This window comes from Molossus molossus, unplaced genomic scaffold (assembly GCF_014108415.1).
Source record: "Molossus molossus isolate mMolMol1 unplaced genomic scaffold, mMolMol1.p scaffold_m16_p_15, whole genome shotgun sequence".
Taxonomy (NCBI): domain Eukaryota; kingdom Metazoa; phylum Chordata; class Mammalia; order Chiroptera; family Molossidae; genus Molossus; species Molossus molossus.
The window spans coordinates 32,337,467-32,362,974 of NW_023425350.1; the positions used below are offsets into that span (position 1 = coordinate 32,337,467).

General features: G+C 57.4%; 1 protein-coding gene across 2 annotated transcripts in view; it reads left to right on the plus strand.

The window, feature by feature from the left end:
• TTC7A (tetratricopeptide repeat domain 7A) overlaps nt 1-25,508 on the plus strand; it is a 113,559-nt gene that overhangs the window by 69,463 nt on the left and 18,588 nt on the right. For both annotated transcript variants that reach the window (XM_036262356.1, XM_036262357.1), the window contains 5 exons: nt 1,051-1,123; nt 4,312-4,472; nt 18,941-19,057; nt 22,370-22,467; nt 24,221-24,355. In XM_036262356.1, the coding sequence (XP_036118249.1) occupies nt 1,051-1,123; nt 4,312-4,472; nt 18,941-19,057; nt 22,370-22,467; nt 24,221-24,355 (584 nt within the window). The remainder of the gene's footprint in view (nt 1-1,050; nt 1,124-4,311; nt 4,473-18,940; nt 19,058-22,369; nt 22,468-24,220; nt 24,356-25,508) is intronic.

Sequence of the window (25,508 nt, forward strand, 5' to 3'; positions counted from 1 at the left end):
ACGTTCTCTTTCAGTGGACCCTCGGGGCAGACCGAGCAACGGTGTCCAGCCCGTTTTAGGATCAGGAAACCGAGGCTCTGAGAGTTCACACATGACGCAAAGACAGGCCTTTGGGGTTGGATGGACCGCTCCTGCCCCAGGCTGAGCCCCGGTCCTCCTGAGTTCAGGGCTCTAGAATGGGAATAATGACCCCCTGGTATTGTAATGATGACCTGCACTAAAGCAGGGAAAGTACCTTGAATGGTGCCTTACCTCTAACAGGAGCTCAACAATTTAAGGACTGTGGGGAGCCCCCCCCCATAGTCCTCCCAGAGATTTCCTGGCAGCCGCAGAGCCCAGAAAGTGTGGGTGAGGAGGAGAGGGAGGGAGGCAGAGAAGCCCCTCCCCCAGCCCCATCCTCGCCCAGCTCCCGTCTCCACCTCAGCCCTGGGCCTGCTGAGCACCCCTCCCTGCTCCTTTCTCCGAGCCCTGTGTGTCTTGGCTCCCACACCCCATGCCCCACCACCCACGTGGAAGCTTCCAGGTAGGGCCGGCTTCCATGGAATATGTGGCACATCTAACTCCCTCTGGGGCAGGGTGTTCCCAAACCCAGAAAGGTGGGAGAGTCCCGTCCTGGGCACCCAGGATAGGGGACATTTTCCTTCTGCCCCTGCCACCTCTTTATTCCTGACTTCTTGCCCAGAGACATCGTTCAGAGCCCCTCCACCCTCAGGACGGGGTTCCCTCTGTCCTGTGGTGGAGAAGGCAGGCTCTAGGCTCTGTACAAGACCCAGAGCAGGGCCACAGCCAGGCCAAGAGCTGCCCAGAGATGAGGGGCTCCCCCCCACATCCTACCCCTCCCACACGGCCCCCACCTCAGCCAGAGCCAGCCCTCTAGGACCTACCGCCCCTGCCGGTGGCTTTCTGCCCATCCTCCTCCAGCTGGGCACCTTCCAAGCAGGGCCAGGCAGAAGCCCCAGCACTTTGCCCCTCAGCGCCAGCGCACGTGGCAGCTGCTCACTGGGTGCTGAACCCTCGGAGACTGACTTGGTGCTCCCCTTCCCCATGCAGAGCCCAGCAGCTGGCGCCTGACGACCCCCAGGTCATCCTCTATGTCTCCCTGCAGCTGGCCCTCGTCCGACAGGTGGGTCCTGACAGTTCCTAACCCCCAGGTCTGTGGGGCTGCAGATCTTTTCCTGGCACCACTGCTTTTACCCACTGTGTGACCCTCTGCAAGTGACTTGACCTCTCTGAGCCTCCATTTTCTTATCTGTTACGCGACCGCCTTCAAACCTCAGAGGGACCTGGGAAGTCAGACGATGTGGTTCAGCCCTGACCCAGGGTGGGCAGATTATTCTCCGCCCTCAGTCCTCCTAGAACGTGTCAGACATGTGATAAGTTGACAAGTGGTCACGATGAGCATTTGTTGGTGTCCTCACCTTCACTGAGCTTTCTCCACGGATCTGGGGGAGCAGAGTGATTGGCACACAGAGCTGTTTGTATATCACCCCAGAACCTTTCCCTGACCCTATGGACACCACCATCAGGCTTGGTCTCTGGGGCCTGGTGGGGCCCCCCATCCGCTGACCACCTTCGCCCCACTGGGACCACCACCCACACTCTCCAGGCTGACCCACCTTCCTTCCCCAAGTGGAGCAGCGGAGCCGTTGGCCCCGAGAGGGAGACCAGACGTCGTGCACCAGTGGGTTCTCCTTCAGGAAAGAGTCAGGGCTGCTGTCCCCAGGCCCTCTGAGCCTCTGCTTCACCTGTGCGCCTGGGTCCCCGGCCAGTGCTCGGTGCTCACACCCAGCCTCTCAAGCAGCACTTCTCAGTGGCCTTGGCCCAGTGAGCGTGGGCTCTGGACTGCTCAGGGACAGAGGCTTGGCTTCTCAGCACCACACCTGCACCACAGGGACACAGCTGGACTCCACATTGTTGGAGAGACACCAGCAGAGCCCCCATCTGCCCGTGGTCAGGTGATGAGCAGTTCTTCTGTACCCACCCCTACTGGCCTGGGTGAGCCCTGCATCTGATGAGGAAGAGGCCCTTGGCCCCATTTTATACCTGAGCTCAGTCACTGGGCACTGGCCAGGCCTGCCCCGACCTCAGGCGTCTGACCCAGAGCCCACCTGTCCCAGTTAAGAAACCCCAGGTGGCTCTGAACGTCCCTGTTTGGATTCAGGGCACCTGGAGCCTTGCATACTGGCCTGGAGGTTGGTCTCAGTGGTCCGCGTCAGCTTCTGACCTCTGGTCTCATCTCCAGTTGGTTCGCTGAACTGTTTCTCTCGACTCATCGGGTTGCTGTTTGCTTCACCTTCCCCTCGACCCTGCATCGGCCTGGCTTTTCCCCCCACTGCACCCTGACTCACTGCTAGCACCCTCCCTCTCCTGTGCTGGTGCCCGTCTGCCCTGACCTGAATTGTCACTCGTCGTCGCTCCATTTCTGAGTCACTCTGTCTCCTTCTCGGGCTCCTTCTGTCTCGCCATTTTCTCCCTAGCAGCCCACTCCTGCCCCCAGCTCACGCCGTCCCTCCTCCAGCTCCAGGCTGATGCGGACTGTCCCAACCCCTCACCCCGCTGTGCCCTGGCTCCTGATGTCCAGGTCCTGAGTGAGGCCCTTGGTGCCTCTCTGCCCCTCTGTCCAGGAACAGCAGTCTGCTCTGGTGCTCCCAGGAGCATGGATGGCAAGACACTGAGACTACTTTAGGTCTAGCCCTCCGTAAAAGAACCAGTATTTTTCTTGCCAATGAAATTCGTGATAAACCTTGGGTGAGACATTTTTAATATCTTTAATTATTCAGCCACTTCTGATGGATGGTGTCAATTATCTCAGAGAGATGGGTGGGCCAGGTCGGTGGAGCCTGCCACCCAGTTTTCTCGGGGACTCCAGATTTTGGTAGCATCAGGGCATCAAAGGCCCCTGAATGGACTCTAAGCTGGACACTGGCCTGCCTGGCCTCAGGCCCACTGGCCACTTCTGCCCTGAGCAGCTGTGGCCGCCTGAGCAGTGAAGGCTATGGGTTTGGCTACCCAACCCAGGATGATGGGGTTCACTCTGGAGAAACCAGGGTAGGAGCAACCTTAGGGAGGCACAGGCAAGCCGAGCGGGCAGCGCACTGACCTTAGCTTCCTCCTTGCCTCCCCTGGACCTTTCCACATGGGAAGGTACTCATGGGAAGACTCGGAGCCTGGCACTGCCCACAGCCTGTCCAGAGGCTGGGTGGAGACCAGGCAGGAGCCAGGCACACCAGGACCCAAGGCCCCAGCTGGCCTGCACCATAGGCCCCTCAGAGAGCTTTGCGGGGGTGGTGTCTGAGGTTTGGTAAGAAGCAAGGCTTTCTAAAAAGAGCCCCGAGTGCCCAGCCGGTGTGGCTCAGTGGTTGAGTGTCGACCCATGCACCAAGAGGTCACTGGTTCAATTCCCAGTCAAAGCACATGCCCAGCTTGTGGGCCAGATCTTTTGTGGGGGGCATACAGGAGGCAGCCAGTCGATGTTCTCTCTCATCGATGTTTCTCTCTTTCCCTCTCCCTTCCTCTCTCTCTAAAATCAATAAAGAAAAAAAAAATCTTGAAAAGAGCCCCGAGGCTCCTGGTTAGGATGTGGGTGGAATCACAGGAGTTGATGGAAGTGCCAGACCCAAAAGCATGAGACCACACGTCCCTCGGGACTAGAAGGAGGACTCGTAGCTGGTCGTTAGCTGCCTGGCTTTGAGGGCTTCAGGAAGGAAACACATCTTCAAACGTGCATGCTACTCTGCAGAACACTTGTCCATGTCCCCTCAGCCACCGTAATGGCTGAGACTGTGCTCATTTTCAGTGTGAGAACTGCAGCTCAGAGGGAAGCCCCTTGCCCCGAGGCACCAGCTGGAACACGGTGATCTGGAATCCATCCCCTGCCTGACCCCATGCTCCTGCCGCCGTGAGCCTCTGCGTAGGAGGGGCACGTGTTTGTCACAGCATGGCCTGGCTCAGAGCAGAGGGCCTGGCTGCCTCTGGGTCTGTAGCTAGTGCCCTGGTTGTCTCTCCTTATGACCCCAACTCCAGCTTAGGAAATGCTTCCCAGCGTCTACCAAATCTTCAGTGCTGCTTGGTACACCTGCTCCTCTTCTGAGTGGGGACAGCAGAGGCTTCTGGGCCTGACTTGGGTTAGCAGATCCCTCTTGCCATGTGACTTGGGGGGTGCTTTCTCATCAGAAGCACCATCCCCGCCCCTCAGTGCCCAGGATCTCAACTGAGTCTCGTGTCCTCTCAGTGGCTGGTGCCTGGCACCAAAGCCCTGGAGGGAGGTGTGGGCCTTGGGGAAGGTCACTGACTGGCGGTTTTCCCTGGCAGATCTCCAGTGCTATGGAGCAGCTGCAGAGGGCCCTGAAACTGTGCAGGGACGATGCCAATGCCCTCCACCTGCTGGCTCTCCTCTTCTCTGCCCAGAAGCACTACCAGCACGCGCTGGACGTCATCAACATGGCCATCACGGAGTACCCTGAGAACTTCAAGTGAGTTCCCTGGGACACCGCTGGGCTAGGGGCTGGCTGGCCACAGATGCAGGTGTCCATACACGCACCCCTGCCACGTAACCAGCCAGCATACACTGATGAAGTGCCCACCCCAGCCACATTCCCTGGCTGGAGAGTCAGGTGGGGTGAGGACCTGTAGGGTCAGAGCATCACTCTGGCTTTCTGTGCCCAGGGTGCCGGGGGAGGGGGGGGGTTCTGTGCAGTTCCTACAGGCTCCACAGGGGCTGCCTCCACCCTGCCCAGGGCTCTGCATTTGAGCCTCCTGAGGACACTGACTTGTGTAACTGAGTCATAGCCCTGGTCCACTAGCCAAGGGTGGATTCTGACACGGCTAGGCTGGTGGAGGCCAAGAGAGCCATCCCCCTGCCTCCAGGTAGGTCAACAGGCAGTTGAGGGAAGGAGTTACTTCCTTCCAGGTTGGTCCTGGCCTCTCCCTTCATCCTCAGCTCCTCCACACTCCCCACCATATACGGCATCACCCAAGTGCCCATTTCTGGAGCAGGGTTCACATTGCACGGGGCACAGGTGGTGGTGGGTGGGGCAGAACCAGTTCCTCCTGCCCCCACCTGTACACCGAGGACCTGCTCTCACCCAGCTGGGCCACTGGCAGTAAGAGCCAGGCGGGGCCAGCTGGGGCAGAAGCGGGCAGTGCTCCGCAGGAGGGACTGAGGAGGTCAGCTTGATTTCTGCCTTCTCCCTTCAGGTAGGTGACGCCGGCTGTAACAGACTCTGTTTCTCTGAGTCCTGTGACCCCAGGATGGGGGCCCCTCAGCATCCTACTCCCACTGTGTCCCACCTTTGGGTCTGAAGGAGGGCCATTTGGAAGCAGGCAGTCCTGGCTACCCCGAGAGGTAACAGCCGGCAATGAAAACGGGTTCACAGAGCGTTAGGGCGAATCGGTGGGTGCCACAGCGGTGAGAGGTGACAGAGGGGAGCTGCGGTTGTCTCGGCCCAGGGAGGTTCCCTTTACCTGGGGAGCCTAGGGTGCACCCCGCCCACCCTGCCCATCAGGGACAGGGCTGACCTTCGGCGGAGGCTTAGACTTTCCTGTGCCTTTGGCCTCCTGAAAAGGATGCCACCAGGGCGTGGCCTGTGGACTCTGCTAGGGATGGCCGCCTCCTTGCCAAGTCTCAAGAAAGGTGCTTTGGCAGTGGCTGTGTGTCAATCCTAAATGTCCCAGTGTGCCCCACTGAGGGGGAGCCCCGGTGAATACAGCCTCAAGCGAGTGTTCGTCCTGCAGGTCAGCCTGCTCACCCAAGTCCAAACCGACCCCCCACCCAAAGCACCCTGGCTCCTCGGCCTGGCTCATCCTGGCCCAGAGGGTCCCAGCTGCCCACAGCCAGGTGTGAACAGAGATGATGCTCAGCCAGCTCGACAAAGGTGCTCGTCTTCCAGACCAGTTAGTTACTTTGCTTCTCTCCAAGTTCTATCCTCACACCTGTCTAGCAGGGTCTGCCCCACCTTCTGCTGTCGCCACGTGCGAGTGTGCGTGTGTGTGTGTGTGTGTGTGTGTGTGTGCTGTTGTCAGGCTCCAGTGGGAACAAATGGTCAGGAAGCAAGGCTTACAGTCCTAGCGTGGGGAGGAGGCCCCTCACCCAGCCCCTGGGTCAGAAAGTGTCACAGAACAACCAAGAGGCCAGGCCAGACGTCAGGCACTGTTTTATGAGCAAGTCCTTTTTCCAAGTGAAAACTTACATTTAAGTCAAGACTCTGAACAGATGGAAGCGGAGCTGTCCTGATGGAAACGGGAAGGAGATTCACGCTGCCCACTCAGCCCCGCCTCGGCCCCGGTCCCAGCCTGGCATCTTCCTGTACACTGTCCCCTCCTAGCTTCTAGGCTGAATGCTCTCTGCTGGCAGAGTCGCCTCCCCTGGCCTGATGTGGGCAGGCTAATGCCGCTGTTTGAAAATCTGCTTGAAGCCCATGCTGTGGGAGGCATGGCAGGAGTGGGGTGTGTCCAGGATGTGGGTGGCCCTCTGGCGCCCCCTCAGCTCCTCCCAGTGCCCCCCGGGGAGCTGCCTCCTGCCTCCTGCCAGCTGCCTCCATCTTCGCGGCTCTGGGACTGGGTGAGGAAGCCTTCTGCCCAGTCTTCCCTTCGTGACTGGCAGTGGGTGCACTGCCCACCCGCCCCTTTCCTCCAGCCCAGTCGGTTCTTCCCCAGGATGCTTCACTCACTGGAACTGTCTTGGGGGGGGCTCCTTGCTGTGAGGTTGGGGACACCCGTGGGTGGACTCTGAACCCTATGATTGCAATCCAGGGAGGCAGCTCTCAGCAGACCCTCAGAGGGACCTTAACCCAAAAAGGTGAGAAGCCTCGATGCAGATTGTGCTGTTGGTCAGCTCGTGGGAGAACTGTGCCCCTCTGTCAGCTGTGTCCCTGCTTCTGCAGGCAGGAGCCTTGTGAAGGGGCAGCGTCTGCGTGGGAACAGAGCTCCCCCATCCAGACTCTGCAGGTCACTGCGCAGGAAGCCCCCTCTGAGGTCTGAGCCCAAGAAGGAAAGTGTTGGAGTCCCGTCCCCAGAGGCCTCCTCGGGTTCTTCTGTTCCTTGATCACTGCAGAGAGGCTGGAGTGGGGCTTTTGGGGACCAGAGCGTCCCATCTCCCACGTGCCTCACTTTCGACATCTGCACTTTGGGGTCCGTGGGGTAGAGAAGCAGTGACAGGGTCTTTGCCTCTGGGCCACCATGAGCCCCTCACCCCCACGACTGTGAGGAGCTCCGTCTTGATCTGAGCAGCCCTAAGAGGCGCAGAACTAACTGGAAAAATATAGGGGCTCTTGGCCTCCAGAACTGAGAACACATTGCTGTTTTTTAGGCAGGAAAAAATCCATCTTAAAAAAGTGGAGGTGGAAAATCCACCCTCCACACAGCTCTGAAGTGACCATAGGGTGACCATGGCTCTTTGCAAAGAAGTCGATACTGTTCCCCACAGATGAAAGCCCGAGTCCAGAACCCGCGGATTAGCAGGAAATGTCACTGAGCCCACTACCGCTCAGGGATCACTGCAGCACGTCACTGCTCTTCGGCGGAAACGGCCTGCTCCTCCAGCTGCGCCCTGCTCTGGGAACAAGCTGTGGCTCCAGCTGTGGCCACGGCAGTTAATTAAATGACCGGTCCCGTAAACATCACTGCAGCAAAACAGAAATACCAGACCCCTTCCCCCGGTCAGGGGGGCACTTCGAGGCCCACGGCCGCGTCTGTCTGCCCCTGAGCTCCTGCCACGGCCGTCCCAGGTGGCCGAGGCCTGTTAGAAGCGGCAGAGCCTGACTCAGTGAAGAAAGCGGAGGCAGGGGTATCAGGGCTGGAGGAAGCCTGGGGAGGGGAGGGCGTTAGGGGGTGCAGTGGACCCCTGTCTGCATGAGTCCATCCTGTCCCTGGCCTCTGTCCCTCCAGCAGCACGCTCGCCCTCTCCACGCCTTCGCGTTCTCGTCTGCCAACAGACTGACATCTGTCTGCCTCCCCTGCTTCCCCGTCTGCTGTGCGCCTCAGGCAGGAAGGTCTTGCCGTTGGTTTACAGCCTTGTCGAGGGGTCTAGTCGGCCCACAGAGAGTGTAAGACTGCAGTCTGGGGCCTAGGGAGGGCAGTGCCCGTGGGCCAGGCTGTGGAGGTGTCCTGTGTGAGGGAGGGTAAGGAAGGAGGCAGGGACATGCTGTGAAAGATCTTTATGCTTTTTAGCTGCCCGAGTGGCCACTCTTCCTACAGGCAGTTTCAAGACTCCTGGGGAAAACCCAGCTTTCGTGGAGTTGAACTTTTGAAAATCCTCCTGAGTTCAGGGATTAGAAAGCAAAGCGAGGAGGATCTTGATTTCCGTGCTGCGGGATGACCTTTAGTTAATGGAGCGCCAGCTTAAAAAGGCAGGAACGTGATGAGGCAGAGACTGATGGCCGCAGGGACAGTGTGAACCTGGAACGGTGGGAACCAGACACTCAGCAGCTTCCTAAATCCCGAGGGCTTCTCACTAAGCCCTGGACCCATGTGCTGGCCAGGCTGGGCTGGTTAGCCTGCAGGGGGCCTCATGGGGGCAGCAGCCACCCTGTGTGGACCTGGTTGCGAGCCAGGCTGGGCCGCGGAATGTGAGAGGGCCCGCGCCAGCTTGGAGATGCCTTTGCTAGTCTTTGCTCCGGGTCCTGGGTGTGGGAGGCAGCTGGGAGGCCCTGAGGGGAGGGGCAGGAATAGGGGTCAAAGGGGACCAGCCTGATGAGTGTGGTTCCTGAAGCCCAGGGCTCCTTGCGGCTCTGGTTTTAGGTAACAGATTCCTCATGCTTTAGTCAGGCTGCTTGTAGTGAAAGTCGCCATAGTAACCAAACAACATTCCTGGGCTAATGATGGGAGCTTTCCAATAACCAGCCTGTCAGTCACTGCCCCCACCCCAGGCCTGGCAGCCTGCCAGGCCGGTTTTGAAAGCCCAGGCCATAGGGCTGGAGTCCGAGGAGCCAGCTGGCTTGCCCTGCCCAACTCCTCAATGCCAAGGCTGCCTCCTTCCATCCTGTGGGTCAGGGTAGGCCCTAGTGAGAGTTTCTGCCCAGCCAAGCGCAGGTCCAGGGGGACTTGGACAGTCCTGGGGGAGGTGTGTCAGCCCCGGGGGGCACTCCCCAGCAGGAACAATGTGGCCCTCTGGACAAGCTGCAGCTCGTAGCACGTAAACAAAGGGAGCCATCAAAGCCATCTCCCCAGGGAAACCTAAGCTGTTTTGGAAAATGTTTGAGCTGATAACTAGGCGTTGGCTGAGGCCAGACCTCAGCCTTCTCGGGTTAAGGCTAACATTGGCCCCAAGGGCACCTCTCTGATCTACCTGTCCGCCTCACCTTTTTCTCAAGTGGCACGTGACATATTTATAGCGGTGCATTCCCCAGAGCAGATCAGGGTCCTGGGGCCCCTGTCAACATTTCTGACTTAAACCCAGTGTGTTTATTGGATGGATGTTATTAGGGACTTGCAGTAGATCAAAAGGATGCTTAAAATACCAGCCTTCCAGTGAGGAGGCTGGAATCAAAGGTATTAGCACAAACCTAGTTTATCACTTTGCTGCATTCATTAAACATGTTTGGCTGCTCCAGCCCCGCTGGGGACAAGAGCCATAGCTTAAACTTGCAGGCTGTGTGGCTGAGAGACGTGTTAAGCCAAGCATAATCACTGGCACTGGGCTCTCTCCCCCGAAGGTCAGCTCCTCATCACTAAGCTGGTTTGACATTCAGCGTTTCCCTTCGCTGGTTGCTCCCGCAGCCCCCTGTGATCTGGCTCTGCGCGACACCGCAGTCAGATCCCGTCAGGTCGTCCACACTCAGACTAGGGGGGTAGACCAACTTTCGTTTTTTGTTTGGGGAAAAGAGGAAGGAAAGGAAAGAGGTATGTGCAGATTTTGCCAAGAGGAATTCTTCATTTGCTCTAAAGTGGTTTTAGCCCGTTGCTTCCTGACTCCTTGATTTCCCTGCTCTCAGCCTGTGCTGGAGGTAGGCACTGGGGCCCGGGCCCACCATTCTCTGGCAGGCGTGGCCCAGCCCCAAAGAGAGGGCAAGGGCATTCATGCCCTAGGGCGGGGCTGCCTTCCCCTTCCCCGAGGATGGTCTTCAGGCCCCGAGGGGCTACTCGATGGGCAGAGATCATAAACCAGGACCAAGGTGTTTGCTTCCTGGTGCCTTATACCTAGCTGGGAACCTACCTTTGTTCCACCTGAAGACCTTCCTTCTGGAAGTTCCTCCACCCCTGAATGGTTATGGAATGGCTCTGCGTAATCTGTGTTCATATCCTTCAAGATCATGAATTTGTGTTTGGAGTCATCTGGAGGTAACTGGAGGTGGCCTGCAGCTGAAGGAAGTGGGCCTGGAGGCCTTCAGTCAGCCAGAGAGGTCTTTTCGGGCAGCCAGCCAGCCACGAGGCGGGCACTGGGTGTGGGCTGTCCTCCGGGTGGGGCCGGCCCTGTGAAGTCAGGAGAGGCTGACCTCAGTAAGCACAGCTTGCAGGCTGGTGATTTGTAAAGCTTCCAAGTTATCACATTGGATGAATTTGGTAGATGGAAGACCAGTGTGAGCCTTAAAACATTAGGGAACTCTGGTCAGTGTGATCCTCCAGACCCCAGGAAAAATCATTGGTTTTTAGGGCTGAGAAGAGGGGCCATCAGGGAGGGTCCCTTTCACGTCGGGAGTCAGTCCATGGGAAGGTAATAAAGCCGAGCCTGACTATGGCCTGCTCTCGTTAGAGCTTTGAAATGACACCCTCAGAGAGCACCTGTGTGATTTTAATCAGTTAATTGCCCTGGTGGAGTCTGTCCCGGAGGCATGGACTCTGGAGGAGCCTGGAAGACCTGTGTCCTTCCTTGAGCCCTGGTATTCCTGGCCAGGCTCCGGGCCATTGTGAGGGCCTGGTGACTACAGCCTGGATCAGCGCAGGGGGCCAGGGGGCAGTGGGCTTCTACTCAGAGGAGCTGCCCCCTCCTCTTCCTGCCCCATCCTGTCCTGGAGAGGGGGGGTGTGCCTGGGCAGGCTGGCCCCTCCCACCTCCCCTCAGTCCAGCCCTCTAGGGTACCCTGCTCACCTCACTTTGCTCCGCCCATCCTCAGAGGCTCCCCTCAACTCCACTTGCCTTGACGCCCCTGCATGTTCCTCAAAGCTGAACCTCTCAGTTGAGTACTTGGTTCTTCTGTTTTGTTTCCGGATTGCCTCAGACATATTATTTGAGCTTCCCCTGAGGTTGGAAGCACCTCTAGGGCGGAAACTGTGACCTGTCCTCTGCCTCCCCCACCCCCTTGTTGGGAGCCCACAACTGGGCACCCAGCACCCAAGTAGAGCTTCCAGTGGGTAGACCATGGGAAGGAAGGGAACGCACGGGGATGTTGGTGTCCTGCCGCCCTCAGGGGTGCTCACACCCCTTGCCCTGATTGGTTGTTGTTTTGGTTTGGTTTGGTTATGTCTTAGTTTTTATAAACCCCTCCTTTAAAGGTGAAACTAATGGGAAAGTTCAGTGGTATCTCAAGGTCAGGTAACTGATGAGTGGCCAAGCCAGAACCGGAACCCACACCAGCTGAGGAGCTGAGCAACCCTGGGATGCTTGACCCACAAGCTTCAGTAACACAGTCGTCCCTCGTCACTGCGCCCTTCGACTTTCGCGGCTTCACTCTGTCGCGAGGGACGACTGTATATAAGTCAAGAATCCTATTTCGTGGAAATTCATTTATTGCGGTAGAGTCTGGAACTGACTAACTGTGATAAACGAAGGCCTACTGTAATAAAACAGCAGCACACCCAGTACCTGCATTTTCTCATTGGAGCCCCTCAGCAACCTTGGGAGGTATAGGAACTACCGTTATTCCCACTTTACAGATAAAGGAACAGGGCCACGAAGGGCGTTAAGTAAGCAGCTGTACCTAACGGGCTAGGTAAGTCATCATGACAGGGCGACTGTGGATTGAACCTTTTATGAAATGCCAGCCCCCAGCCTGGGCCTGTATGTATATTATTTCCACATGAGAACCCCCAGGGCAAATAGATACTGTCATCCCCATTTTAGAGATGCAAAGCTGAGGCTCCGAGTAGTTATGTGACTTGCGTGGGATCACATGGCTAGAGGAAGGGGAGCTGGGATTTGAACTTGGGTCATCAAACGTGGGCCCTGCTTTTCACCAGCACTGAGTTGGACCTGGGGCAGCCCAGGATGGGGCCCACTTCCTGCAGAACCCCATGCTGTGTGCAGGCTTCGGCCTCCTGGCCGAGGAGTTAGACTTTCCAGAGGTGTGGTTGCCTGACTCAGAGAATAGCCTGCTTTTTCACTCAATTATATGTTTTCTGTAAAAATAGAACACTTCATTAAAACAGCACAGTGCAGCCATCCGCTGGAATTACTAATTACTGTCCTTTAAAGAGATAATGCCTCCTTTTGTGCATTCGCCACACCTGTTGCCACCCCTGCAGCCATGTGGAGGGCTCCCATGATGGCCAGGAGCCAGAGGGGTCAGGCGAGCTGCCCAGGGCCCAGCGAACGCGTGACTGCGGATGGGGCCAAGGAGAGTGGAAAGTCCGCGGACGCCCTGCAGCTTCACTTCCTTGCAGTGGCTGATCCTGGGAGTGCCCACAGCTCTCCAGTGAGTCTTTGTGACTCAGTTTCCATCTTCCATTAGCCAGCAAAGATCCACTCAGTGACCTTAGGTTGGGGATTGGGGGTACAGAAATAAGAAAGCGGCGGTCCCTGCCAGAGCGCTGGATCTGGCCGAGAAGACTGGTAATGAGTGAGCGGCCTGGGGATGGCAGCTCACCGTTCTTGCGGGGTGACTGCACTCGGGCTGCCTTTACACGACTGTTGCCCATCGGCCTCCAACAGCTCTGCTGGGCAGTGCCATCGCTGTCCCTGCTGTACGCAGCGGCCGAGCTCAGAGAGCTGGAGGCACTTGCTAGGAAGCGGCAGGGCCTGGAAGCGTCTGAAGCCAAAGGCCGTGTTTCTGCACAGTGTCTCCTGTGTGACAGGCAGTGAGCCAGGGGTCACAGGTGGCTCCCTCAGGTGCACGGCAGTTACTGTGTTCAAGTGTTTATTTTTCATGCTGAGTGATTTTATAGGGAGCTGCTTTCAGGAACATGAAAATAAAAACATGGACCCCTTGCTCTTGCCGCCCACACAGCCCCGGTCTTTCCCTGTAGCCAGCTCTGTTCTGCCACCAAGAGTGGGGGGCAGGGGTGAGCGGCCAGGGAGGGACACAGGGGAGAAAGATCAGAGACTCCTGCAAAGGGGGGATGGATGAGATGACCTCTGCCCCCAAAACAGTGCTTGCTTAGCCAGAGCCATTGCCACAAAAATATTCCTTATTCACCAAATAACTCTTTTTAGAAAAAGGTTTGGAAAGGCTCGCGTTCACCTAGTTCTGAGGAGGTTCGCCCTAAGATATTTCCTCTTCCCAGCAGTGGAAAGAAATGATTCGTCTTTGCCTCAAATGGAATGGCTGCAAGTCTCAATCCTTTTGACAGATACCTAGCAGGCTGCTCCTGCCCCTGCCCCAGGGGTGCAGGCCAGGCCGGGCCCCAGCAGGCCGGGGAGGAAGAGGAGGCGGATGCCAGACCTGCCCACACATTCCCCTGGGAACCTCCATCATCTGTCCAGGCCAGAGCGATAGGGAAGCCTGGCAAAGCTGGTGACCTGTGGTGACATCCAGAGACAGTGACTTCACGGGTCTCTGTCTTCCCCCACAGGAGGAAGCAGCCCGCACAAGGCAGGCATATAGACAGACTGCAGGGCTGAAATGTTTCACTGTTCAGCAGTGGTGCCCCCTCCCCACCCACAAAACTGGACCGCGAATGTGATTCTGGAGGTGGCAGGTCCCCACCTTGACCTGAGCACAGAGGAAGCACAGACCTGGGCTGAGGTGCCCGCCGGCTGTCGAGGTTTTGGTGGCATTCTCAGAGGGGGTGCGGGCTCTCAGAAAGTGGGCTTGGGGTCGCACTCGACCTCTCTGCTAGGACCAGGGCACAAGCTGTGTCCACTGGATGGGGCTGTGGAGAGGGCCGGGGCCCGGACTCTCCTCCCGGCAGCCCAGCAGCCTCACCCCTGGGTGGGACAGTGCCTGGCGTGTTTACACTGACCCTCGCTCTTTGCCCTTCTCGGGAGGGACACTCACTTTCACATCTGCCTTCAGATGCAATGGCATGGCGAGGGCGTGCGGCCCGAGAGGACCTCCGTGTTTATTCCACATGGCCTTCCACAGCTTAAAAAAACAGGAAAGTACTTGCAAGAGGGGGTCACGGCCGAGGTTGCTGTGACTCTGTCCATCCCTCCATCCTCTTACTTTCTCATACCAGTCTGGGGCTCAGGAGCCACGAGGAGGGCCACCCACCTTGCCGAACAGGCCAGGAGCTCGGGGCCTTTCTGAGCCTTCAGAGGCACCTGGAAACTGCTTTTCCGAGTCTGCTAGGTCAGCGGGTTCAAAGCAGGAGTCCCTTCTCTGAGCCTGGCACAGGCCTGTGCTGAAGGACCTCACGCAGCTGTGGGGGCTCAGCTGCTGCTCCAAGTTCATCTGTGGGATCCTGGGCAGGCGGGCAGGAGACCTCGCTCCTTTTGCAGGTCTGGAACCTGTGACATGCCCAGCTGGCAGCCGCAGAGCTGGGACTTGGCTCGGGTGTCTCACTCCTGGGAATCCGGGTCTGTCCACTCTGAGCGAGGTCACAGTGCAGGGTCTGAGGACAGCATTGTGGCCATTCCTGTCCTGGAATGGCTTTGGTCAGGGTGTGAACGGGCTGCTGGGTCCAGTATTCCTGGCCTTCCTGTCCAGACTCTTCCCGGTTGTTCTTTTGGCTCTGCCTGGGTGACTGTCCTCTGGGATGAAGACCCCCCCCACCCCCCATCCCCAGCCACAAGGAGCCAGGCATCTTCCTGTCATGTCCAGAAGTCCCTGTTCCTCCCCAGGCCCCGTACGACTTTGCTTCCGGGCAGCTTAAAATGGAAGCAGCCAGCGCGCTGCTCATTGGCTGTGGGAGTCCAGCTCACCGCAGCGTGAACAGCAGCGATCAGATCCCTGTCCTGCCTTCCCAGCCAGGCCCGGCAGCGGGACGTGGTGTCAGAAATCGGCTCTGGCCCTGGCCGGTTTGGCTCAGCGGTTGGAGCGTCAGCCTGCGGTCCGGAGAGACCCGGGTTCGGTTCCCGCTAAGGGCACGTACCTCGGTTGCAGTTTGTCCCCGGCCCTGGATGGGTCGTGTGGGTGGCAACCACTCGATGTGTCCCTTTCACGTCGATGTTTATCTCTCTCTCTCCCTCCCTCCCACTCTATCTGAACAAAATATCAAAAAAAAAAAAAAATGTCCTCGGGTGAGGATTAAAAAAAAAAATGAAATCAGATCTGATTTAACACGGATTGTAAGACCTAGACTGTGGCCGGATGGTTGTAGCGACACATATTTCCACAGTACTGAGCGGACACTGTGCTCAGTTCTGGGCCAGGCACTGGGGAGCTAGGAAGACACTAGGAGGGAGGCAGGACCCTGGCCTGCAGGCAGGGGACCCACCACGAGACATGGGACAAAGTAAATGGTGGCTTTACCATCTGGAGGGGCACTGGCCACAGACTGCTTCCACAGTGTCTGAATTTAAAAATGCTTGACATGAGCTTGTCTTCTTTATTTAACTCATAAGCCTGTGTAGCAAAAAGAAATATATATATATGTAATGTAATTAAGTGCTAACTGCAGACTGTCCAGAACATTCAGGGAAGGACAAGGGTGATCATACCAGGACTTCTCAGAGACTGGGAGCCACAAGATTAAATAGTGAGCTTTTTAAAATCCTCAGACTCCTTCCTTCAGAGGACAGTTTAGGTTCATTCGGTATATAAAATATGTATGCCAGGGGTCGGGCAGCTGGGCTTGCCCCTCGTACCCCCCTCCCAGCAGCCTCCCCAGGGCCCACCCAGGAAGCACAGTACTCTGATGGGGCTGTGGCCCAAAAGTGTCCCCACCAGCCAAGGTCCCCACCAGGGCTCTGCCAGCCTTCTCATGCCATTGTTTGAAGAACTGAGCCACCCAACCTGGCAGATGGGGCGGAGAGGGAGCCCTGTGCTCCAACAAGCCCGGGGGTTTGATGGTCTTAGAAGAGCAGTGAGTTGCTCCTCCAGAGAGAGTGGAACTGTTTGCTGATCCTGTTGCAAGAGGGGAGAGACTTCCTTGGTGAGAGGCATGCCAGTGAGTGTGTGGGTGAGCACATCCCGACTTGGTGACGTCTCCCCTGGAGGAGTGTATGTGCAGCCCCCATGGGGACAGTCAGCAGGTAACATCTGGCTAGGACTCGGCCAGATGTTGCAGGAGGAAAGGCAAGTCATGAAGCAGAGCATGGATGAGTCCAGGAGCCTGTCCTTCGTTCAGGGAGCTGCTGAAACCCACTTGAGCAGTGCGTGGCTCCCCGAGGTCATGTGGAAGGGTGGCAGGAGCGGAGTGTGGCGCACACAGGCATTTGCATGGATGTCGGACAGTCGCAACAGGACTTGCTGTCGAAGAAGACCTCACTGGCAGTGCTGAACTGTGACTCCAGGGAAATCTCAGGAGCTAATCTGGAGCCTCCCAGGGTCTGGAAGTGAAAGGTCTGACCAGAGGGTGGCTGTTGGAACGCTTGCCCAGCCCCAAAAGGATGTGGTTGGGTTGAGAAATTCTGCTCTGGGTCGCTCGTGCTGACGGAATGTCAGCAGCAGCCTGTGTTGGTAGCAGTCACTGTAATGCCGGTCACTCCTGTTCAGGCACATGGTTGGTCAGGTCTGCATGGCCCCATCCTGGGTCTCGGATGGACGCAGGGAGCAGGAGGGGGGAGGCATTTTAGCCGACAGGACATCGCTGAAGAGGAGGTGCCTCTGGGGAGATTAGAGGAATGCTGCAGGGCAGGTCCACCCAGGAGCTGTCCCTGAGCCAGCCCAGCCCCAGCGGCCTGCCCAGGGGACTCTGGTGCCTGAGGGGAGGGACAGCCTTGGAGTGGACTTAAGCCTGGAATTTCCTGCTCCTCCAGGAAGGGGCTTTCACTTCTCACCCACAGCTGCTCCAGCCACGGTCCCCTGAGGCCCATGCTTCTCTCTTCCCCACTCCTAACTGCATCCCATCGCACCCTCCTGTTCATCAAAGACCAGCAAGACCGCTTCTCTGTTTTTTCCTGGCACTGAGTCTGACCCAAAAACATAGCACTTGGTTCTCTGGGCAAGTTGTCGTTTGCAGCACTGACTGTTACCTTGAAGGCAGAAATATCTTCCACTTCACGTTCCCTAAAGCAGTGCCCAGTACCTGGGCAGTGGTGGCCCCTTGGAGGATCTGGGAAAGGGGAGCAGGGGTGGCAGGGCCAGCTCTCCCCAGCAGCTGCCCACCGGACTGCCGAGACCACATTCCCGCTCAGCCTGTGCGGGCCACACCGCGGGGACCAGCAGGGCATCCTGAGAGTCTGGGAAGGCTTCCTGAGGGTGGTGAGGTTTAAAGCCCAGCATGGGGGGTGGACAGCAATGTAGAGGAGAGGCCCAGTGTATGTGTGGGGGGGACACCCTGTGCACAGGGTACAAAAGGCTCCTGCATGTTTGAGAAAATGCAAGGAAGAATAATACCTGCCCAGACCCAAACCCCTTCCTCTAAAAAGAGGGCTGGGGAAATTCCACCCTCTTTATTCTCAATCAAAGAAAAACAAGGTGTTGCCCGGCTGGTGTGGCTCAGTGGTTGAGCGTCGACCCATGCACCAAGAAGAGGTCACCGGTTCAATTCCTGGTCAGGGCACATGCCCAGGTTGTGGACGAAATCTCCAGTGGGGGGCGTGCAGGCGGCGGCCGATCGATGTTCCCTCTCATCGATGTTTCCATCTCTCTCTCCTTCTCCCTTCCTCTTTCTCTAAAATCAATTGAAAAAAAAAGAGAAGAAAAACAAGGTGTGAGGAGAGAGGAGCAGATTGAGGCCACCAAAGTCCTTGGTGAGCCTGGAGGCCCCTGGCAGGGGAGGCCAGGACCCTAGTGAGGGAGAAGGTCAGAGGGGACAGCTCCCAGATGGATACCTGGCACCTCCAGTGTCCCCAGATCTCACAACTGGAAGTGTGACCCCTGGCACAGCAGGGTGTCCAGATCCCACCCAGGTCCTGGTGAGCTGGTCTGCAAAGGTGTCTGCTGTGTCCTGGGCAAAGGAGGGTCGCCATCTGCCCCTCCTGCAGCCCAGCTTCCCAGTGGAACCAGCTGTCTCCCTGTCTTCCCGGCCCCTCTGAAGGCTGCATCCCCACACCACTTACGTCAGAGGACCTGTGGTTTCCAGATGGAAAAAGATTTGAGTTTGCTCGCTCCCTTCACAGTGACTGAGTAGGACTTCGTGTAGCTTCAACCCTAGTGAATATGTAAAGGGACCCGTCTATTTTAGGAAACTCAAAGAAGAATCCTTTGATCATATCAAACACGAGTGTCCTCATGTATCCAGGGCTGGGAAACAAAGTTTGTAATTCAATGGAGGAGATGCTCACGGAGCAGCTATTGGGTGTTGGCGAGGAGAAAGCAGAACTCCGTGTTGAGTGACCTTTTCACCTTGCCGGGCCTCTTTCCTCGACTCAGAGTTGCTTTCTGGGTCTGTCTCTAAAAGAGGCCCCGTTGTGGGCCTGTGGGACATGTTGGGATAAAGACAGCCACGTGTTCAAGAGGCTGTGCAAAGAAAGCAAGACTGGTAACCACACTCGACAGTGTTTAAGACGATGGGGCAAGAGGTGTGATCAGAGGACACGTGGATGAGCAGTGTGGATAGTGCTGAGTGCAGAAGAGTGCTCCATGCACTGGCACAGTATGGAGAAACTGAGGCACAGAGACAGCAAGTGATCCGGGGTATGGCCAAGGCAGCCACACCCGTGGACACTGCCTTCTGTGGGCTGGGGAAGGGTACTGGGGGCTGCTCTGGTGGGGCCGGACTCCCTTGGGGTCCCATCCTGGGAGGAAAGCCAGGACAAAAGGAGCCCCCTCGGGGGTGTGCTGACTGCTGCTCTCTCCCCACAGCCTGCTGTTCACCAAGGTGAAGCTGGAGCAGGTACTGAAAGGCCCAGAGGAAGCCCTCGTGACCTGCAGACAAATGCTGCGACTGTGGCAGACCCTGTACAACTTCTCCCAGATGGGGTGAGTGGCTGTCGTTGTCCCTTGGGTCTGCCAGAGTTGACAGGTGGTGGTTGCCAGGGCAACTGCCTACTGCGGAGTGGCCACACGCCTGGTGGATAGGGCCTGCTGAGGATGTTTGAATGATGGTGTGGGACTTGCTGCTCCTGGAGCCTTTTACATCCCCAGTCTAATTTTAACCTTGTGACACCCTGTGTGACGTACATACAGGACCTGTTTAGGAGACTGACGTTCAGAGGGGTAAGAAGGAAATCATTATTGAGCATCTGGGCCCAGTCCTGGGCTTGCTGCTCTGTCTTCCACATCAGCTGCTTATATCCTAGACATCAGATGTTATTCTCACCCTGGTGGGGAAACTGAGACTTAAGGACCTGATATAATTTGCCAGAGCCACTTGCCTGGTAAATGGTAGTGCTAGGACTTGAACCTGGATCTCCTGAGTCCCAGCCTGTGGAGCCTGACACTTTCCTGGGTCCATTTGACAGCCAGAGAAGAGGAGGAAGCGGAATTCCAGAAGGGCCCCCTCGTCCTCCCCACTTACCCACTGTCGCTACAAGTCCTGTCTCCTGCTCAGTCCCCACCCTGGACTCTGGGTTTTTCCTGGGCCACAGCAGGGTACTCTTGTCAATGCTGAGTGTGCAGAAAGTCTTTGTTCAAACCCACTGGGATGTTGGGGTTTAGCTTTTGAGCCCAAAGTAGAAAAGGGCATCATGCGGGCCGGTGCACTGCCTCTTTGGACCCCACCTCCCGCCGCCTCTGGGCCTGCCGCTGTGTCTCCCTAGGACCCCAGGGGAGCCAGCTCCAGTGGGAATCCAGAAGGCTTTTACAGTCCCCAGAGGCATGTCTCTAAGGGTAAGATTTAGAGGAGATCCCAGGGTAATCCCTTGGAGTAAAACCCTTGAGCAGGGTAGGGTCGGCCTTCTTCTTTTAGGCCGGAAGAAGGCTCTGAGGTGAGGGACTTTCTGGAAGAGAAAGGAGGAGCTACCTGGCTGCTGTGAGGTAAGGGCCAAACTCTGGTCTGAGGGGCCTGTGTTCAGATGCACCTCGCTTTGCAGCTGACTGGCTGTGGCCGCGAGGGCAGGTGCACGGCCTGCCTCCCCTCATCCCTGGAGGTGGCAGGGTCCGCCTCTTAGCCGGATGGCTGGTTGCCTGCTCATTCGGGCCTTAGCTCTGCAGCCTCGTCCCCAGGCAGAGAGGGCCCAGCCTGTGCTCCGCCCTGGGCGAAAGAACTGTGGGACTGCGGGTCAGTGGGGATGGCCCTGGGTTTTTCCAGGCCACCACTCACACTCTGCCATCTGAGGACCTGGGAGAGCTCCTCCCCAATCACTCCTCCTGGGGAACCTCCAGGGTGGGGCAGGGGTCCCCCAGTCCAGCTACCTAGAGACAAAGGGTTGGGACGGAGGCCTGGATCCAGGACCCTCCAGGCTTTCCCCAAAATAGGAAACTTTCTTTCTCAACCTAGAACCACGGCCAGAAACTAGGGCTTGTCAAATCTAGTTCGGAACAGCTAAGGGTCAAGGCCAGAACCCACAGCCTGAGGGTCTGGCCTACCCGGCCCCACCTCCTGCTTAGTTCCGGCAGTCCCCTCTGCCCTCAGGCCCCTCTGCCCTCAGGCCCCACTGAGATGCCCCTCCTCATGGCGCCTCCAGTCACCTGCCTCAGGCGTCCGCTCAGCCCTCTCCATCTGGGTCATGCTGATGGCTCAACCTCAACTGTCTCTTCTCCCCATCTGGCTGCCAGATTCTTTAGGGCAGGAGCAATACTGTGTACTGGCCTAGAACCAAGTGGCAACAGGTCCCCAAGATGGGCCGTTTCTGGAGCCCTAGGAGAGGCCCCTTCAGAGGCTGGGTGTGCAGGCGGGACGAGAGGCTGTACCTGTGGGTCTGCCCCAAGGCAGCGCGTGCTGGGCCCCTGCCCACACTGTCCCATCTCCTGACAGCAGCCTCGGGAGATCGACATTCTCACGCTCATTTCAGGAGGAGGCAACTCACCCTGAGAACTCAGCTTGAAAGGCTGCTTCACTGAGGGTCACACAGCTGAAAAGGGGTGGCCCCGTGGTTTTAACCCAGTGTCTCTGGCACCACCCAGTGCCCCTGAGAAAGGAGAGAGGGTGGGAGAGGACAGGAGCCAGCCCTGACACCCTGTGCCTTTGTGGGGGTTTCCTCTAGTGCCCAAAAAGATGGCTGTGCATCGGCAGGCCCACGTTCAGGCCACCGGGAGCCTGAGTTGGGATGGCAAGAATATCCCGGGCTCTGGCATTCTTCGTGGGACCATCATCATGGAACCCTCTGAAGGGGAGAAGCATCTGGCCCCAGGCCATGCCTGCCTTCTTTCCCACCCTTTCCACCCCCATCCTCCTCCGGGCCTCCCCAGTCAGCAGGTTCAAGGACCACGGGCATCCCTGGCCGAGGGCTGGGCTGGCTGGAGGGTCCAACCGGCTATGCTGCCTTCTGAGCTGGGGGCCTCCCTAGCCTCCCACTATGAGAAAAGAGGAACCTCCCGAGCAGTGTCGGAGCTGCAGGGACCTGGGGAATTGGGGCAGGGGAGGGGACTGAGACCATCATGCTTGTTTATCTGCCATGCCAGGGGTCCCCTTTGCCGGAGGCCACCCAGTCAAGGTAGGGTGCCTGAGGCAGAGGGGCATCTGGCCCTTCCTTCCCTGGGGGCGTGGGCTGGGGACACTGCTGGTGGCCTTCGAGGACCAGGCTTTCTTTGGAAGCCAGTCCTCAGTCTCTGCGCTGTGCTTGGTGCTCAGCTACACATTGTGAGGGCAACAAAAGGTGGAAAGGCCTCCCCATGGCCTGGGGAGCTTCCGGCCAGGAAGGGAGAGTTTCTGACCCTCAGCAGTGGTGCAGAGATCCATGCTGACGGACGGCAGGGAAGGAGGGCCGCTGTGAGGGGCAGGGGACCACAGGAGGCTGGGTTCTAAAAGATGGGGTGTTTAGGTGGACCGAGAGGAGCAACGAGAACATTCTTGGTGGCTGCAGCATTAGCAGGCATGTAGCTTTGGGAATGAAACGCAGTGGCATCAGGGAACAGTGGAGACTGATGGCCAGAGGCACACAGTGGGCAGTGTGTGTACGTGTGTCTAAGCGATGCGAGTACCACGTGTCAGTTGAGTCTCTGGGGTGAGCCAGAATCTAGCGTCCCACACCAGAGCCCTGCCACGCTGGTTGTCTCCGTCCTTCCCGCTGTTCCCAGCTTTGGCTCTGTTCTTGGGCCTGAACTGTCGGCCCCAGAGCCTGCTGGGTAGGAGACTGTTGGTGCTCCGTCAGCCCTCCGCGTCACTGGGCCTGGCCCTCTCTTGCCTTCCAGAGGCCTGGAAAAGGATGGCAGCTTCGGCGAGGGCCTCACACTGAAGAAGCAGAGTGGCATCCACCTGACTCTGCCCGATGCCCACGATGCAGACTCCGGTAAGAACGCGTCCCGTGGGCAGCTGCTCGCATGGGCCCACAGCTCACTCTCCCAGCCTGAGCTCGAACGGGGACAGTCGTCCTCCCAGCCTGCTCCTTGTCAGCTGCTGCCCGAGGGCCTTGCGCTCAGGAGCTGCCCAGCCCGTCTTTCAGGGCGCACTGGGACGAGATGGCTGCTAGGCCTGGGCTGGGACACTGGCAGCTAGAATAGGGACCCTCCCTCCTGGTGGAGGCGAAGAGAGGGGTACTGGGTGGAATGACCGCCATGGAGCACAGAAGCCATTTCCTCTTAGGCTACACTCGGTCGAGGTCTGCTGTCCTCAGTAGGAAGGAATGCGCTGAGCTTGTATTTCCAGCTCAGAGCCCAAAGCTGACCTTTCACTGAGGACCTGCGGAGAGCAGAATGCATTCCTCAAAGACACAAGAAGAATTAGTCACGGGAATGGAAGTGTGAGGGAGTCATATTTATTGGCCTTGCTCATTTTTTTCCACTTCCGTGGACATGAACCAAGTTGCGCCTTCGCTGAAGTGACAGCGTGGATTTCCGGTGCCGAGCCCAGCGCCGACCTGAGAGGTGCATCGGAGGAGCGCGGGCGCGTGCAGGGCTGCTGACTCCGAGGGGAGGTGGTCGAGCAGGGCGTCGCGCCCTTGCAATGACAGGGAAGAGCCACGAACAAATTATTAGGATTCCGTGTGCATTCGTCTCATAAACTAGATCACCCATGGTTTGCCCTGAGGTCTCCTGAGTTTACTGGAGCCTCTCGCCTCTGAGAGAGAGAAAGTGCTCGCATTTCCACTGCATGTGAATTGTAAATGTCAGCAGCTCACACATCCGAAAGGGACCCACGTCACCCAGAACTGTCCCAGGGAGAGGTTCTCCAGAGGGCACGGGTCTGACCTGAGCTGCTACCCAAGGGTCCCTCACAGCATAACCTCAAATGGGGCATTTTTATATAAGAAGAAGAACATGCACTTGTGAAAACAGGAAGCAAAAATAGCACAAGAAAGGAAAATCACCCATAATTCCACCACCCAGTCCTTAATAAAGTCCTTAATTCAGGCTTTTTTGTATGCCCATGTTTTTTTTCCTAAAAATATGGCCTTCCTTTTTTAATTTTTTTGTCTTTATTGTTGAGAGTATTATAGACGTTCCCACTTTCTGCCCCCATTGACGCCCTCCTCCTCGCTCCCACCCCCTCCTGCCTTCCCCACACTATTGTCTGTTGGTCATGCATATATGCATGTAAGTTCTTTGGTTTATCTTTTCCCACCCCACCCTACCCCTTCCCTGTGGCCGTTCTTTAAGCCTGCTTTTCTCACCTAACTCGAACCTGGACGTCCTGTGCGTCAGTGTCCACATCCGTGCGTTGTTGTTTGAACGACTGCACAGTCTTGTGTGGTTATACCCTCACCTGTTTTTCATCAGTCCCTGTTATTGGACATTCAGTCATTTCAGCCAAAGTCAAGGTAACAGGAAGCAGTAGAACGAGCATCTTTGCCACGTTCATGATTGTGTTCCTTGGGGAGAGACTCCTAGAAGTGGGTTGCTGCTGATTGCCCGTGAAGCTCCTCACTCCCAGCTCGGGTGAGGGGACGAGGTGGGCCCCTCCTGGTGGCGCTGTGAGCTGTTTGGTGGCCACCTGCTCTGATTCGGTGTGCCCGTCTCCCCATGGAGCGTCGCAGTCCCTGCTCCTGGGACCTGGAGTGGGTGGCACTCCGACAGCTGCTCAGCCCCTCCGCTCTTGCTCTGCAGGCTCTCAGCGGGCATCGTCCATCGCAGCCTCCCGGCTAGAGGAGGCCATGTCGGAGCTGACCATGCCCAGCTCCGTTCTGAAGCAGGGCCCCATGCAGCTGTGGACCACGCTGGAACAGATCTGGCTCCAGGCTGGTGAGTGTCCCTGGCCCCCGTGACACCCACCCACCCGCTGATGGGCCACCAGGCTCTGGGAGCGTGTCCTGTCCAGAGGTGGAGGGACCCTGACAAGGCTCACATGGGCTTCACTCCTCACGGAGAGGCCTGGCTGGCCATCAGGAGCCTGGATCTAGTTCCAGCCATTTCTTCTTTGCTTGGCCCCGGGAAAGCCACTTAATCTGTCTGGTCGTGGTTTCCTCTCCACTGAATGGGGGACAGTGCCTGCCCGCCCTACAGATGTGAGAGGCTTGGAGGAAAGGCTGCACAGTTGAAGTCTTAGTCTTATCAGGCCCCATGCCTTCTTCTTGCCCAGCTTCTCCTGAGTGACACGAGTCAGGCCCAAGCCCCGAGAGCTCACAGAACGGCTAGAGAGGAGGTGAGCTGTGGTGGCCCCCGAAAGGCAGGTCTGAGGGAAGAGTTCATTGATTGACACCAGGGTTGCCATTTAGGAGACAATCCCTCTTGATAGCTAATTGGCACTGTTGCCACCGTGGAGTTTGAGGGTCAGTGTTGGGAGGAAGGCAGCTTCAGAGCCACAGTGAGCTGGGCTCTGATGGCAGCTCAGGCCTGCTGTCCGGATCTCAGATGAGCGAATGTGGGTCAAACAGCGCAGTGCAGGGCGCATAATGGTTGTTCAGTGAGTGGCGTTTGACTCCTGTCTCGTCTGCTGTGGTTGTGGAGGTAGAGGCAGCATGGCGCCACCCCCGTGACTGTCCTTGGAGCTCGGCTAAAGGACGCCGAGGAGTGACTGCCTGGAGTGATTGGAAATGTGATCAGACGTGGTGTGGAAGGTGGATTAGAGCGGAAAGAGAGGGTCAAGGTCAGAGACGTGCCTGAGATAAAATGGCAGCAGCCACAGAATAGAGAACCAGGTGACAGAGTAAGTGGAATCCTAAAAAGGCACCAGGCCCACACGCCTCCTTGTTTGAGGTCTGCCCAAGGGAAGCTCCTCACCTTTTCCCCTTCCGCTCCTGTCTGCCCCCCGTCTCCCAAGGAGGTGGTGCCGATGCCCCTGAGGGAAGGTGGGAAGAGACCCAAAGAGATCATCAGTTCCTGGGACATGTGGGTTTAGCAAGTTGGAGTTAGAATGAGCTGGCGGGGAATCTAAGGTTTCCTGCTGCGTGCAGTT